The sequence below is a fragment of the Oncorhynchus mykiss genome, chromosome 7 (genome assembly GCF_013265735.2).
Source record: "Oncorhynchus mykiss isolate Arlee chromosome 7, USDA_OmykA_1.1, whole genome shotgun sequence".
Taxonomy (NCBI): domain Eukaryota; kingdom Metazoa; phylum Chordata; class Actinopteri; order Salmoniformes; family Salmonidae; genus Oncorhynchus; species Oncorhynchus mykiss.
In genome coordinates, this window is record NC_048571.1 from 48580391 (window position 1) to 48598349 (window position 17959).

Below are 17959 nucleotides of genomic sequence, written 5' to 3' on the forward strand. Positions count from 1 at the left end.
ACTTTTGTACCTGTTTCCTCCAGCATCTTCACAAGGTCCTTTGCTGTTGTTCTGGGATTGATTTGCACTTTTCGCACCAAAGTATATTCATCTCTAGGAGACAGAAAGCGTCTCCTTCATGAGCGGTATGAGGGCTGCGTGTCCCATGGTGTTTATACTTGCGTACTATTGTTTGTACAGATGAAAATGGTACCTTCAAGTCGTGCAAATGCAAATAGTCTGGGTAGCCATTTGATTAGATGTTCAGGAGTCTTATGGCTTGGAGGTAGAAGCTGTTTAGGAGCATCTTGGACCTAGACTTGGCACTCTGGTACCACTTGCCGTGCGGTAGCAGAGAGAACTATCTATGAATAGGGTGGCTGGAGTCCTGGATAGAGGTCCTGGATGGCAGGAAGCTTGGCCCCGGTGATGTACTGGGCCTTACACACTACCCTCTGTAGTGCGGTCGGAGGCCGAGCAGTTGCCATACCAGGCAGGGATGCAACCCGTCAGGATGCTCTCGATGGTGCAGCTTTAGAACCTTTCAAGGATCTGAGGACCCATGCCAAATCTTTTCAGTCTCCTGAGGGGGAATAGGTTTTGTCTTGCCCTCCTCACAACTGTCTTGGTGTGCTTAGACCATGTTAGTTTGTTCATGATGTAGACACCAAGGAACTTGAAGCTCCCAACCCGCTCCACGACAGCCCCATCGATGAGAATGTTCTTTTGAGAAAAAAATGTTTTTCATCAAATCCCTGTCAAACTAGCTTGAAGGAAAGCTTATTAAACCAATCCACCATAATTTCAACTCTATAAACATCACAATGAAAAATAACTGAGAGCCACATTTATACATTGTGTGACATCCTGAATGAGAGACTTGTGTCTGTCAGTGTGTTTCCCAGGGGAGTTGGATGGTAATTATACAGGGTTTCATTGAGATTTTACTAGTAGTGGAAAAAGTACTGTATTGTCATAATTGAGTAAATGTAAAGATACCTTAATAGAAAATTACTCTGGTAAAAGTGAAAGTCACACAGTAAAATTCTACTTGAGTGAAAGTCTAAAAGTATTTGGTTTTAAATATTCATAAATGTATTTGCTAAAATATACTTGGGTATCAAAGTATGTATAATAAAAAAATCCTTATACTAGCAAACCAGATGGCACCATCTTCTTGTTTTTTTAATTGTATGGATAGCCAGGGGCACACTCCAACACTTAGACATCATTTACAAACCAAGCATTTGTGTTTAGTGAGTCCGCCAGATCTGAGGCAGAAAGGATGACCAGGGATGTTCTCTTGATAAGTGTGTGAATTGGACAATATTGTTTGTCCTGCTAAGCATTCAAAATGTATCGAGTACTTTTGGATGTCAGGGAAAATGTATGGAGTAAGAAGTACATTATTGTCTTTCGGAATGTAATGAAGCAAAAGTTGTCTAATATAAATAGTTAAGTTAATTACATACCCCCCCCAAAAAATTATGTTTTACTTAAGTACTTTATACCACTGGATTTCACATCCCTTCTCTTTTTTCTAATCATTTAAATGTATTTGGATCACAGAGGGTTGTTTTATTGAAACCTCTTTGCAGGGGTTATCCAGACAGACCTCAATATATCATGTGCAGCATCACCATCTGCTCGTTACCCAGGCTTTACTAGATGTGGGAATTGTACCGTTGTTTTGTTTTCCTTGTTTGAGTCAATTGTCATCTCATTAACATGTAAATATAGAGCTGATGAAACATGGCAGAGCAAGAGGGAGAGAAGCATCATACAATATGGGGAGGGAGGGAGGGGGGGGGGGGCTACTGTAGTGAAGGAGAAAGTGGGAGATGAGGGGGAGAGATAGCCAAAGTGTTTTCCCAGAACAGTGACACTTACTTCACAGCCACAAGTGCTCTCCCCTTTCAGCAAGGTGATGTCCTTGGACTGCCCCTCTCCTAGCTGGCCGCCACCCTCTCAACACACAATTCATGCCACTCCTCTATTCTCCTCTTAAGTATGCACGTTTACACTTATTTTCATGAGGCAGAACTGAATTCCGCTATATCGGCCTGCTGCAAAGTCAAATTTTCTATATTGTAAAAATCCCATGAAAAAAAAAAAAATGTGCTTTTTGGTCTTAGGTTAGGTTTAGGCCTTTGGGTTAGCAGTGTGGTTAAGGTTAGGCTTAAGGTTAGGATTTTATGACTTTGTGGCTGAGCTGCCTCCAGGGCAAAATTCATGACAATAAATGCCAACCAGCCTGGAATACACCTCTCATCTCCCCCTGTTCTCTTCAGATCTCATTGTTGTCCCTTCATTTTAGGGACACTCACAGAGCATCCCAAACATACACCTCATCTCCCCCGTTCTCTTCAGATGTCATTGTTGTCCCTTCATTTTAGGGACACTCACAGAGCATCCCTAACATGCACCTCCATTGGAGTGTGGTGTAGCAGCTGTCTTCATAAGAGCACCTCTAAGTGTTGTTTCTCATTTCATGTCTTTGACGGTTTGAGAGCCCTCTCTGACCTTTGCAAGGTCTTTACACAGTGTTGAGCTCATCACTTCCCTTGTCATCCATGTATTGTTCCCTAATCTCCCCCATTGCCTTTGTTGCTTCTCATTTCCCTTTAATAACTGTTACCAGAGATGGTCTCTGAGAGTGTGACTGAAAAAAAAATCAATGGAGGGTCTGGAACGGGAATGAGATCCTGCCTCTGTACTTTGAGTGATAACAATCCTCCCAGGCCCAGCCTCCTTTCGCTGTATCATCTGGCCTCTCATTGGTCCACGCGAAGGGTAGCCCACAGCACAGCCCTCTTCATTAGAACAGTCTGTGTGAGAACAGGGTCTATAGGGAGACAGTCTAGAGACAGTCTAGAGTGTCTCAACGAGGGCTCCAGATCAGAGAGATGTAGGTGTCAGGAAGGAATCACAACCAATTATTTGCTCAATTTAACGGCCTAGTTTGAAATATGTTGAATATGTTGTTCAATGTTTTCGTGGAGATATGGATATGCCGTGTTCACTCACATGGACATCTGCACCTAGTCAGTCAGTGGTGGATGGTTCTCTTAGCCAACATCAAAGTATTGCCACAAGAGGAAATGTAAACATGATCTCTACGTGCATGGGTTATTTTCAGTAGAGATTGGCTACTCTGTAGATGTATGTATCACTGAGTCACAGACAAGCCCACTTTCAGTTAAACATACTGACTGTAACTTCTATCTACGTGACTAAATCCCATCAGTTAACAGTGTTGGGGAGTAGTGAATTACATGTAGTTAAACTAGCAATTACATTACTACATTTTGGAGTAGATTGGTGGTAGATTCTAATCTAGGTAGTGTTTTCAGTAGTTCATAGCTTTTTTTTTGCCATGTAGCGGTATAGCTAACTACTGGAACTACACACTACTTTACAATATAATATGAGTGACGTAGGCAATAACTGTGTTTTTCTTTTTCGGCATCAGACCTGCCTAATTCTCACTTGAAACGTTGTTTTTGTGTTTAGTAGACTAAATGACACATTCTGTTGACATACCATCGTTCCTGTACCCAAGAAAGCTAAGGTAACTGAGCAAAATGACTATCGCCCCGTAGCATTCACTTCCGTCATCATGAAGTGCTTTGAGAGACTAGTCAAGGACCATATCACCTCCACCCTACCTGACACCCTAGACCCACTCCAATTTGCTTACCGCCGCAATAGGTCCACAGGCGACGCAATCGCTCTACACACTGCCCTAACCCATCTGGACAAAAGGAATACCTATGTGAGAATGCTGTTCATCGACTACAGCTCAGCATTTAACACCATAGTACCCTCCAAACTCGTAATTAAGCTCGAGACCCTGGGACTCGACCCCGCCCTGTGCAGCTGGGTCCTGGACTTCCTGACGTGCCGCCCCCAGGTGGTGAGGGTAGGAAACAACATCTCCATCCCGCTGATCCTCAACACTGGGGCCTCACAAGGGTGCGTTCTCAGCCCTCTCCTACTACTCCCTGTTCACCCATGACTGCGTGGCCATGCACACCTCCAACTCAATCATCAAGTTTGCAGACGACACGGACAAACTCCTCAGGAGCCTGAAGAAATTTGTCTTGTCACCAAAAACACTCAAACTTTTACAGATGCACAATCGAGAGCATCCTGTCGGGCTCTATCACCACCTGGGACGGCAATTGCTCCGCCCACAACCGTAAGGCTCTCCAGAGGGTAGTGAGGTCTGCACAACGCATCACCGGGGGCAAACTACCTACCCTCCAGGACACCTACACCACCCGATGTCACAGGAAGGCCAAAAAGATCATCAAGGACAACAACCACCCGAGCCAATGCCTGTTCTCCCTGCTAACATCCAGAAGGCGAGGTCAGTACAGGTGCTTCAACGCTGGGACCGAGAGACTGAAAAACAGCTTCTATCTCAAGGCCATCAGACTGTTAAACAGCCATCACTAACATAGAGCGGCTGCTGACAACATACTGACTCAAATCTCTAGCCACTTTAATAATTAAAAATTGGATGTAATGCATGTATCACTAGCCACTTTAAACAATGCCACTTTATATAATGTTTACATACCCTACATTACTCATCTCATATGTGTATATACTTATACCATCTACTGCATCTTGCCTGTGCCGTTCGGCCATCGCTCATTCATATATTTTTATGTACATATTCTTATTCATTCCTCTACACTTGTGTGGGTATAAGGTAGTTGTTGTGAAATTGTTAGATTACTTGTTAGATATTACTGCATGGTCGGAACTAGAAGCACTTGCATTTCGCTATACTCGCATTAACATCTGCTAACCATGTGTATGTGACATATAAAATTTGATTTGATTTATGACCCAAATGTGATCTGTTCTTGCAATTTGTAGTCTACGACGTTTCAGAAATGCATATGATCATTTTTCACGACGGAGGTTAGACGTAGTGAACTACTCTTTCAAAGTAACTATTTTCATTACGGGTAGCTTTAGTTTAGCTTAACGTCTTCCAGTGTGAAGTAGCTTGGTCAACAATATTTTCAGAGTAGCCTCCCCGACACCTTCAGTTAACAGAGCATCTTTGAGACACACAAAGCAGCGTGGCAGGTTACCAGCCCCAGCGGAGGGGAGAGCTCCATGTCACGATCAGGAAGGGACACCTGGGGGATTGATGACAGCCCTTCGCTCCTCTATTAGACACATGGTGGATGAATATTACTGCTCTGCTGCTGAGATAAGTCCCCGGTGGATTGACACAGCACTCGTTTGCTGGTTTTGCATGGAGCCCATGGGGTGTAGAAGAGCACTCCTGTCTAGACCTGGAGTAGACGGCAGCTGGGTGTGCACTGCGTTCTGAGTTTGTCTCTGTTGTCACTGTGGTCTTTGTGGGGAAAGCTGCACTCGGTGGGCTGAAAAAGGGATAGGGACTAGGATCTGCTGACACGGTGCAGGAAGACTGCCAGCCTGATACAAAACACCTCTAGCAGAGATGCACTTTTCTCCTTTCCTACACGTTTCTAGTTTCCATTGCTTTTCCCCCTCTATTTCTCTCTCTATTTCTCTCTCTATTTCTCTCTCTATTTTTCTCTCTCTCTCTCTCTCTCTCAAACACACATACGCTCACTCATACATATACACATTTATGCCGTATGCACGCACAGAAGCGCACACACATATTCATTCTGAGTGATCGATCAGGTTTTCCTCACCCTGGCTTTGGCCTTGTTCATCTGCAGAGGAAGTGTGAAGCAGGAGAGACTGTGGAGTACACTCTCAGATAGAGGATGCAAGGTGTGTTCTCCCTCACTGTCTACACATACGTCTGCCTCCCTCCCTCCCATCCCTGCCTGTTCTTCTGTTTCTCTCACTATGTCCTTCCATGGATGTGTGACATGGGGACCTTTCTCCTCCGTCCATTTCACCCCTTACTCCCGCCACTCTCCAGCAGCCATAATGACACATTTATTTAATACGAGCTGGTGGGAAAATGAGATTTAGGGTGTGGACAGTGAGAGAGGAAAATGGGGAGAGAGAGAGAGCGAGGGGAAAATGGAGAGCGAGAGAAAGATGGTGAGAGGAAGAAAGAAGTGAGAGTGAGGGAGAGGAAAATGGAGAGAGCGAAAAAAAGAAGTGCAAATGGAGAGAGAGAGCGAGAGACGGCGACACACAGAGAGAGTATCTCCGTGAGCCCTGAGGCTGTTTAGTAGAATCATAGAGATGCAGGGTGAGTCATCATTCCTGTCATCTTCATCACCACAGCTAATGACATCCAGTCTGAATGAGAGGATGAGGATGATTCGGACGATGATATGAACAAGATCGTCTAGTAGGCTAATGGTTTGAATGATATACTGCTCATTACAGTGTCTCTGCTAAAGGAGAGAGTGTCAACCAACCAGAGCAACATGCCTCAGAATGAACATGCTTCTGTTGTGTGTGAAGCGTTGACTCAGCAATGGGCCTTCCACTAGCCCTCCAGTCCTTGTTCTTTGATGTCATCCTCCTTCTGTAGAGTGAGCAGCGATGGGAGACATTTGCCTAGACATATGCTCTCTTTACCTCTCTCTGCTCTCCCCCGCTCTGCCTTAAGTGATCTGGGGTGTTTATGGAGGAACACTTGGCTGCCTGAAACCGGAGGGGAGGCAGGGAGCGCGCGTCTTCCTCCCCCCTCCCTGAGCTCCACTTTGGGCTTTCTGCATTTTAACAAAACATCTGACTCTGTCAGAACCAGTTAATCACAGCTGGGTCTTTAATACGCTCTGGTCTCTCACTGTACATTGGAGTGAGTGTGGTCTGGTGTCTGGGAGAAGCTATCGGATACGTCATAGCTATTACTTCAGAGTTGTCTGGAGACTCTGGACATGTGTCTTTGTGCATTGCATACGTGGTAATAAATATGCACACATATGCTTCGTCATCAATGGACAAATGTACGCACATGCATGAACTCATGTCATAATGGATATTGTCAGATATGTATCACAGCTATTCCAGTGAGTCCTGTCCCTGCCGTGGACTGGAGAAGGCTTAGAAATGCAATTCATTCAATCCATTGGTGCTGAACCAGTGATCCAGCAGACCTGTCATTGGGTCTCTCTCTCTGAGCCTGAAATTCTCTCGTTTCCTGTCTAAGAGGTAGCCCAGCTGGGGAAATCACTGAATCAGCTGCTGATTGGCACACTGATGGAGACCATTTGGAAGCCAACGTTGCTGGAGGAAATTTAATTACAGTCACAATTTGTTGGCTTCTTTTTTTCTCTCTCCACTACAGCTTAAGGGATGAATAAGATGGAGAGACGATGCCGTGTGTGTGTGTGTGTCTGTGTGTGTGTCTGTGTGTGTGTCTGTGTGTGTGTCTGTGTGTGTGTGTCTGTGTGTGTGTGTCTGTGTCTGTGTGTGTGTGTGTCTGTGTGTGTGTGTGTGTGTCTGTGTGTGTGTCTGTGTGTGTGTGTCTGTGTGTGTGTGTCTGTGTGTGTGTGTCTGTGTGTGTGTCTGTGTGTGTGTCTGTGTGTGTGTCTGTGTGTGTGTCTGTGTGTGTGTCTGTGTGTGTGTCTGTGTGTGTCTGTGTGTGTGTGTCTGTGTGTGTGTCTGTGTGTGTCTGTGTGTCTCTGTGTGTGTGTGTGTGTCTGTGTGTGTGTGTGTGTGTGTGTGTCTGTGTGTGTGTGTCTGTGTGTGTGTGTCTGTGTGTGTGTGTCTGTGTCTGTGTGTCTGTGTCTGTGTGTGTGTGTGTGTGTGTGTGTTAGGGCTGCACAATCGAATTCACATCGAAATCGCAATTTTGGCATGTGCGATAGGCCGATCCATATCTCAAGAGATCCATATCGCATGCAGTATTTTGAAATGTCACTCAGTCGCTTGTAATGTCCGTTTTGATAGTTTACTCCGTTTATCGTTTATCTCCCTCTCTCGACTTTAGAGTTGCAAAAGGAGGGTATATTACTGTTAATTTTTTATGTTTACCAGTAAACTAGCAGAACTTTTAACTTTATTTTAAAAAAATGATCACATGACATCTAGTGGCCTATTTGGCCATTACATGGCTGTAATTATCGCTGGCCCTCTGATAAATAAAAACATTTGGATGGCAAAGCTGTAAAAATGATCCTAAATATAAACCATGAACTTAGTGAATTCCTGAATTCCGTTGGTGTTTAGTATGAGGGTTTCAGCATGAAATATCCTTTATATATTTTTGACACACTTTCATTCATCCAGTACAGTCTATGATGCTGCGGCAGCATGGGGGTCTTGGTAGGACATTGTAGAAGAGCTGTTGCATGGACGGGATTATTCGGGAGGTCTGCTTATCACTGTGGCCCACTGGAGAGCCCTATTATCTTTGCTGTGCACAGAGCACAGGCAAGGGTCCACCACTGTGCTCACAACAACCTCCATATTCTGGTGATGTACAGCATAGGAGATAGAGAGAGAGACAGAAGGATGGGGAGAGAGAGATCAGGGATGGGAAGAGTAAAACTGAGAGAACAAGTGAGAAAGATGGGAAGAGAAAGACAAAGGCACAGAGAGGGGTGGAGGGAGAGAGAGGGGGATGGAGGGAGAGAGAGGGATAATCAATGACATTTGACAAGACCATCCCTCTCCAGCGTCAGCAGCCTAGGAGAGCCGTGTTTATTCCCCAGTAACAATGGATTCTGTTTCAGAGATCACTCAGTACATAACCTATCATCAGAGAGGTTTAGAACTGCTAGATTACATGTCGCGTGCTGACTGAGTACATACTGTAAACGGATACATATCTCCACATCAACCAACCAGACATCAACACATTTAGACATGTTGTATCTTATGTACTGGAAGTGGTGTTCACTGTACTTGACAGCCCTGATTCTCTCCTCTAGGGCCTTATTACCATATTAGAAGACATGTAAATGTTTCCCCTCATTGTGCTTCTATTCAGCCACTTTAGTACACCAATCAACACACAGCGCAAAACAATAAGGCTTTTATTTTCCGTATGAATCAGACAACTCATTAGGCAGTAATGAACTAACTCCTTTGTTGCTCTTCTTGTTTGGGGGGAGGTTGGGAGCTTGGGGAGTGAACATGCATGCATGCACGCACACACACGCACACACACACACACACACACTCCCACACACACACCACCCGGCTATCCTGTAGTCCCACTCCAATTATGGCAGCATCTCACCCGGGAAAGGAGCCCACTTACCCAGCATTCACTTGATGAATAATTGATTGTTTATGCGAGTGTTTTGTTTGTAAATACACTTTTGGTGTCTGATTAATTGTTTTCTAGACATATTAATTTGCTAAATTTGATTTGATTTTTTAATTCATAATTTATTAGCTGAACACTCTCTGGCAATTAGGCAACACTAGGGTTTTGAAGGGTTTCTGTCAAATCCAGATTTGTTACGCATGAGGAAACACACACACACACACACACACACACACACACACACTGACACAGGGCACCAGGTGGTAGCTCCCATGTGCTAACCCATTCATCCTAGTGGGTTAGGGTTAGGGGTATATGGTGTGGAGAAGCTTCCAGTGAAGCAGACAACCTGTTAGCTTCTGTGTCAGTGAGATGTCAGTCAAGCTTTCAAGTAATATACTGTTGTACATCAGGGTAGTAGAGTTGTAGAGGTCCTCTCTGTTTAGTGAGAACTGAATGATGCTCTTTTTCTTTCACTCAAGACACGCTGCTCTGCATCCCCACAGTTCACACCTGATATTAATCCCAGGCATATTCACTCTGCCCAAGTCTTTGGGTGGCCATCAACCTCTCCGACCAACCATGCACAGACAGGAAATCACACAGCAAATGCACATGCAATCCTTTCAGAGAGGCACAAAGGTGTGTTTCTATAATTGAGGAGGAAATGAACAACTGTGACATTTTCCCCTAGAGCTGTAATGAGAGGAAGTGTGCCTGATTCCTTCCTTACATACAGGACAGGCAGCCCTGGACTCAACCTGGGAGACTGAGAGCTGGACAGTCAGCATTAGTGTTGTCGTGGGGAGGGCTACAAGGCCCACAGAGGAGAGAGAGTGGCGCTAGGCAGCTGCACGTGTGCCAAATGTGAGTCTGCCTGCCAATTTGTGGGGATACTGGCAAGTGCAGCGCAGGCTGAATCCTTGACATAGGGAGATGAATTATTGAAACATTGCTCGCTGTTGTGTAGGGGGCGGATCGAGAGATTCCTTTACTTGCACTCGAGGCATTCCAAGACGCTTAAAATATTGACGGGTTTGTACTGCGTTTGGATGTTGTTGCTTGTTGGGTTCTACAAAAAAATAGGATAGAGCAATATGTTCTACAGGTTTAGAATGGAATTTACCAGACCGTATTGAAGAAGTGAATGGTAATTATCATGCTTCATTTGCTAACCATGTTAATGCATTTACTTATTTGACACTTACTCTGCGCAATGCATCAGTCAGTCAGATGGTCTGCAAATCATTTCCCCAAGTATTTAGAAACAACCTGACCAAAGAAGTGAGAGAAAGTACAGTATATTATGGGCCATGTTTTCCCCTCATCCAAGACGGTGACTTTTTGGGGGGCCCTCCGAGAGTGCCTGGCAACCTTCGCTCTCTCTGAGGCTCGTTCAGATTCTGCACACATGCCGGACTCAGTTACCAGTGTGCTCCATTGTGCTACAAAGTGGTTTGCTGTGATAGAACAACAATTTGAGGGTCATGTTGGTGAGCAGGGGGGTGGGGTGACTTGGCAGGGGGTGTTGTTGTCAGCTTTCGACTTCCTGTGATGCCCGGTGCCGAAATGAGAGCAATGAATGTTAAACGGAGCCATTTGAAATGGTCTCTCATCAAATCTGTGTGCAGCGTCTCCGTTCGATGGCCTTGGAGGGGTAGGTGGCACCGAGAGCAACTGTCTCTAGCAACACAAACACCTTGCCGCGTCGCTCCTTATCCAGCTGTGATGCTTATATCTCAATAAAGATGTACATAAACATAGCGTTGTGCAGAGTTCATTCCGTTTGAGCAGTATTGCATTATAGACATCACAACAACTGGGGTGTGTCCCAGTTAAAGTATCTAAGTGCTCGAGGCAAAACGTACGGAAAGGGGAGAGCAGCAAACTGGTCCAGTTGAATTGCAGTGTGTGCAGTACACAACAGACTATAATCCATGCACAACTGCTCTCTGTATTTGAAGTGATGTAGAATATTTGAACAATAAGGTCACGTTCTTCTGCTGTGGAACAAGAACGTGCTTTTCTTTGGAGGGGATGAAAGTATGTGAACGCCTTTTTCTTTACTCGTGGTAGAGGTGGAGGTCTGCTCAGCAACTTACTAAGTAGAATGTGTGTTTGTTTTTATTGTGTGTGATCACGTTTCTTCAGTTATTTCTATTTTCCTTAATCACTCTCTATTGTTAAATGACAAAAGTATTGTATGGCAGCTTGAGAGCTTGCATGTTGTTCTAATCGTTGTATTCTCCCTCCCTCCCTCCCTCCCTCCCTCCCCCTCTCTCTCTCTTCTCGCTCCCTCTCTCTCTCTTCTCGCTCCCTCTCTCTCTCTTCTCGCTCCCTCCCTCCCTCTGTCCCTGACAGACACCACCCTGTCGAGTGAACGTGGTAAGTACTGCAGAGGCACGTTTCCCTGATTTTAGAGACGGCTGATTTGACTGAGCCAGATTGGCGATGTTTGTGTGGATGAGTGTGTAGAGAGACATCTCAGATGTTTGTCTCAGGGGGAGTTTGATGCCATGAGCACAGAACGTTGTTTGCGTCAGCCGCAAAGCTATTTTCCTCTTCACCACATTTCATATCACAGCAATGTTGGAAAGGGAAAAACATCTACCCAATGTAATTACCAAAACAGCATCACTAGACCCATGTGGCCAATCAGAGTTTGAATTTGGCATATATTGTATATATTCACTCTGTCCTATTTAGCCGATTGGCCCTCTGTGACTCTAATGATATCATATTTCTAGTAGTCTGCTGTATCTCCTGCCCACTGTCTATTTGTCTTCATACAGTGGACTATAATGGTCTTCAGTTCATCTCCACATGGCCCATAGAAGGAGCAGATGAACCACGTCTCCTCCAGAGCCCGTCTCTCGATTTTCATTTGACATTTGACTCCCCACATAGGCTTCCTCTGTGCTGCTGTTTCGTGCTTGGAGGAGCATGGTGATCACCCATTTCCACTCAAATCGAGATATAAAATTGTCTGCGGTACGGTCCGTACGGTCTATGTACGGGCTGTAATAAGAGCCTATTGAGTCTGGACCGGTCTACCTGCAGATCCCAGGGACCGGGCAGGCATGCATAAAACCCCTGTGTGCCCTAATGTGGTGCAGTCGGTTGCATCTGCTTAGAGCTGCCTTCTCTCACTCTGCAAACAGCCTCAAACAGCCTCAAACAGCCTGGCTGCGTTATCAGAGATGGGTTTAGGACGGGTACGGGTGAACAGACAAAGCAGCAATGATAGAGCTTTGTGTTTGAAGGATGCATGCACAGGTCTTTGATGTGTGGGGAAACTCACGTTCTGTCAATGCACCAGCATTTGTCTGTGGAGCTCATACAGTATGTGCATCCCATGAATGGTCAAATCATACCCTGTAGGTTGAGGTGACATTGGTGGGGATATATGGAGGGAGATATTGTAGTAAATGAGACATGGAATTATGACTTATTATTAGTAAGTAGTCGTAAGGTGTCGTGCTAGCCATGTCATCTCCGAGAGGGGGAGGAAGACAAAGGGGACAGGGCATGCATTCTCTCTACTACTAGGTCCCATGTTGGAAAATCAGGACATAATGTGAATGCTATTTCAGAGGAGGGAAAGTGTGAAGTAAGTAATGAAAGGGAAGGAGTGAAAGGCGGATGAATACGTGAGATGAGGGAGAGTTAGTGCAAGGTCTCTGTGCCCTTGGCCTCTTTGTACACTACTGCTAGTAGGCGGCGGCGGGGGGGGGGGGCGCGGGGGCGCGCACTTATCACAGTTTATAATGACTAAAGCACATGCACTACTGCAGACTCTTCTCCGGGCAATAATTGGGCAAACAATCAGAATTGGGCTGCATTTGTAAAAGCAGCCATTGTGTGTAATAAAAAAAAAAGGGGGTTACAGTCACCCCCCCCCCCCCCCCCCCCCCCCCCCCCTTTCGCCCTGTCCTCAAAAAGGCTCTTTCAGCCCTGTGTTCTGGTGTGCCAGATAGCACCCTCAATGTCAAGTGGCTGGGAGCTTTCTCTCTCGGCTTAATTGTCTGTACCTGAGACAGGATGCCTAGGTGTAATTGCGATAAGAGAAAATGCTGTGCCTGGCTGGTTTTAGTGCCTTTATCTGTAATCTCCGGATTGATTATGGTTTTTCTGCCAGTCAAGCAAATTGTTCAGCCCCATCAACTGCACTGGAAACTGCCTTAACTGTGTCAGGACCAAATAGGGGAGCAGAACACATCGGCAAACCCATAAAACATGGAGCCATATATTGCTTATGGCAATACAAAATAGCCGAGAGGCTACATTTATTCCCCTCTCAGTACCTGTATGTTCTCTAAGTGCTTGATGTTCAGTTATAAAGGCCATACAGATTAGAAATTCCTTAGTAATTGTCTTTTATTTGGAGAGTAATGCAAGGGATGTTGAACACTGCAAATATTCTTTCCCGGCTGATGCAGTACATGAACGTAACATTATGACTGTAGCTACTGTTCCCTGAAGGAGGGAAACGATGTACAACATACTATGGGGAGTCGCACTCTCGCGACTTCAGTTGAAAGAGCTACAATCACGCCAGTCAAGGCCATTGAAATCCTCGCCCACTGAAAACCCCAGAATCCACAGGTGATAAGAGTGAGGCTCTGATTCATTCCTTCAGTTGGACGCAACCTCACCTTAGAGTCGCCCGGGGCGAACTGAGTACCGAATAATGCTTGGAGATCCCCGACACCTTAAGCTGAGGCCGAAACCATTAGCAGGGGGTGTTGTAGGAGAGGATCTTCAGATCCACCAACTCCAGTGGCTCAAAGGGAGTGGAACACAGTGGCTCCAAAACCAGTGCCTAGTCCCATGTGGGCCCAATAGGTTTGGAGGCCGGTCTAAGACGATGTACACCTTTCAGGAACCGCACACCTATGGGGTGGGGCCCCGGTGAGGGTCCATCAATTTCCATATGAAACACTGAGATAGCGGCCATGTACACTTTTAACGTGGAAAATGCCTGCCCCTGCTCGAAAAGCTCTTGTAGGAACATAAGGATGTCCCACACAGAGCACTGAAAGGAACAAGTCCTTTATCTTGGCATTAGAGCTCAAACGCATACAGCCCTCTCATGGAGGGCGACCTAGCAGACTGAATGGTAGCAATAACATTTGGAGGTAAACCTCTAGCCTTCAGATTGGCCTTCTAAGGGGCCAGGCCGTGCGCCTGGGACAACAGGTCCCTGCCAATGGGAGTTGCCATGGGTCCCCGTCTAAAAGGCAAATGATCTCCGAACCAAGGCTGCCTGGGCCAATGAGGAGCCACAAGAATCAACAATAAGCCCTCCCGGCTCGCCCTCTCCAACATGGGCTGAATCGGAACCACTGGCAGAAATGCATAAAGTAGGGTCCAATGCCACTGGTGCGGCAGAACGTCTGTTCTCAACAGGGCACTCGGGTGCCTCACCGAGAAAAATAGACGACACTGCAATTGCGTCAAGACCTACGTCGGCCCTGACGAAAATTTCCCATCCCTGGAGACCACCCAGGGGTGTAGCCTCCACTCCTGAGAGGGTCCCACCTGGATAAATTATCTCGCACTGCTTCCCAGCAATAGGGAGCGAGCCAAGGTTAGGAGGGAGAGAGACGGGAGTCTCCCCGTCTGTTGATAAACGCCATCACCGACATAATGTCAGTTCTGACCTGCACAAGCCGGCCTGACAAAACCAGGGGAAGTGCCTGAGTACCAGATACACAGTTAGGAGCTCCAGCTAATTGAAATGAGGTGCGCTTCCCACCAGTGTCCATACCCCACAAATTGGGGGATGGTCCTGTTGTGGTAACCTTGTGGCATACAACTCAGCCGGGGCCATGGCCCATAGGCCTGACAGGGACACCCAATGCAACTGGCTTAGGCTGCGAGATGTGTCCAGATGAGTGTCTAGCACTCAGCCATGGAAGGGCCTCATCTACAATAGCCCCACGGGAACGACATCCATCACAGAAGCCATCAGCTCCAATAGGCGTAGTCAAAAATACACTGTGTGACCCAGCCGAAAGCAGAGTCTGAACCCTGACAACCTCCGTGTGGATATAAAAGAGCGATAAGCAAGTGAATCTAGCTCGAAACACAGAAACAAAATGCGCTGAGTTTGTAGACTCTAATGTGCTTGCTGAGGGTATGTACAGAAGGTCTAGAATGGGATGCAAAGTCATGTTCCTTTTCGGAGCCAGAAAATACCGACTGTTCCAGCCCTCCTGGATCTTTGAAATAGGAACCACTCAGATTGTCTGCTTCTGGAGACTAGAGGATATTCCCTCCCTCAAAACGGGTGCTGAGGCCTCGGGAACAGTTGAAGTGATGACGCTGCAGAAGCATGCAGGACGCACAACTAAATGTAGCCTTGTACCCTGATGCCACTGTTCGCATGATCCAGGGCAACACTGCGCATGCGCTCCATTGGTCGGAGCAGAGAGCAAGACCCGTGAAGTGCCATCTGAAGGGGCGGGAAGAGGTTGGTTCTTCTTTCATTTTCACCACCCTTGACACCGGTGTGTCTGAACGTGGAGATACAACACTTTTGACACCCCGTGAACAATGTGGATCTTGGGGTTGAAACAAACTGTGTTTATGTGCCAAGGTTTGCCTAAAGCCCGGCCCACTCTTGGTACAAGGCTCAAAAGGCTCCTGAAGAGTTTCTACCCCAAAAGCCATAAGACTGCTGAACAGTTTTTCAAATGGCTCTTGTACCGGCTCTATTCACAATCACTGATACTCCGACAAGCACACACACACAAACACACACTTACTAGATACGCTCACACACAAAAAACACAAATGCATATTGACCACACACACACTCACACACGCACTTTTACACTCTTCACAGACACTGTTGCTACTCTGTTTATTATCTATCCTGATTGCCGAGTGACTTTTATCCCGACCTACATGTACATATTACCTCAATTACCTCAACTACCTCGTACCACTACACATTGACTCAGTACTGGTATTGTTATTTTATTGAGTTACTACATGGCTATTCTTTAAATGTGCCTTCCTCACCATCTTAAATGAGCATGCCCCATTCAAAAAATGTATAACTAGGAATAGATATAGTCCTTGGTTCTCTCCAGACCTGTCTGCCCTTGACCAGCACAAAAACATCCTGTGGCGTTCTGTATTCGCATCGAATAGCCCCCGTGGTATGCAACTTTTCAGGGAAGTTAGGAACAAATATACACAGTCAGTTAGGAAAGCAAAGGTTTTTCAATCAGAAATTTGCATCCTGTAGTACTAACTCAAAAAAGTTCTGGGACACTGTAAAGTCCATGGAGAATAAGAGCACCTCCTCCCAGCTGCCCACTGCTTTGAGGCTAGGAAACACTGTCGCCACCGATAAATCCACTATAATTGAGAATTTCAGTAAGCATTTCTCTACGGCTGGCCATGCTTTCCACCTGGCTACCCCTACCCCGGTCTACTGCCCGACACCCTCCACTGCAACCCGCCAAAGCCCCCACCATTTCTCCTTTACCCAAATCCAGATAACTGATGTTCTGAAAGAGCTGCAAAATCTGAACCCCTACAAATCAGCCGGGCTAGACAATCTGGACCCTCTCTTTCTAAAATGATCTGTCGAAATTGTTGCAACTCCTATTCCTAGCCTGTTCAACCTCTCTTTCGTATCGTCTGAGATTCCCAAAGATTGGAAAGCTGCCGTGGTCATCCCCCTCTTCAAAGGGGGTGACACTCTAGACCCAAACTGCTACAGACCTATATCTATCCTACCCTGTCTTTCTAAGGTCTTCGAAAGCTAAGTTAACAAACAGATTACCGACCATTTCGAATCCCACCGTACCTTCTCCGCTATGCAATCGGGTTTCAGAGCTGGTCATGGGTGCACCTCAGCCACGCTCAAGGTCCTAAACGACATCATAACCGCATCGATAAGAGACATTACTGTGCAGCCGTATTCATCGACCTGGCCAAGGCTTTCGACTCTGTCAATCACCACATTCTTATTGGCAGACTCGACAGCCTTGGTTTCTCAAATGATGGCCTCGCCTGGTTTACCAACTACTTCTCTGATAGAGTCCAGTGTGTCAAATCGGAGGGCCTGTTGTCCGGACCTCTGGCTGTCTCTATGGGGGTGCCACAGGGTTCAATCCTCGGGCCGACTCTCTTCTCTGTATACATCAATGATGTTGCTCTTGCTGCTGGTGATTCTCTGGTACACCTCTACGCAGACAACACCATTCTGTACACTTCTGGCCCCTCTCTGGACACTGTGTTAACTAACCTCCAGACGAGCTTCAATGCCATACAACTCTCCTTCCGTGGCCTCCAACTGCTCTTAAATGCAGGGAAAACTAAATGCATTCTATTCAACCGATCACTGCCCGCACCTGCTCGCCTGTCCAGCATCACTACTCTGGACGGCTCTGACTTAGAATACGTGGACAGCTACAAATACCTAGGTGTCTGGTTAGACTGTAAACTCTCGTTCCAGACTCACATTAAGCATCTCCAATCCAAAATTAAATCTAGAATTGGCTTCCTATATTGCAACAAAGCATCCTTCACTTATGCTGCCAAACATACCCTTGTAAAACTGACCATCCTACCGATCCTCGACTTTGGTGATGTCATCTATAAAATAACCTCCAACACTCTACTCAACAAACTGGATGCAGTCTATCACAGTGCCATCCGTTTTGTCTCCCAAGCCCCATACACTACCCACCATTGCGACCTGTATGCTCTCGTTAGTTGGCCCTCACTTCATATGCGTCGCCAAACCCACTTGCTACAGGT

At 46.2% G+C, this 17959-nt stretch overlaps 1 protein-coding gene across 5 annotated transcripts in view; it reads left to right on the forward strand.

The window, feature by feature from the left end:
- LOC110527925 (cadherin-4) overlaps positions 1-17959 on the forward strand; it is a 243357-nt gene that overhangs the window by 109704 nt on the left and 115694 nt on the right. For 3 of the 5 annotated variants that reach the window (XM_036983417.1, XM_036983419.1, XM_036983418.1), the window contains exon 3: positions 11540-11563. The exons of the other annotated variants lie outside the window; for them this stretch is intronic. In XM_036983417.1, coding sequence (XP_036839312.1) covers positions 11540-11563 — 24 coding nt within the window. The remainder of the gene's footprint in view (positions 1-11539; positions 11564-17959) is intronic. 5 annotated transcript variants of the gene reach the window in all.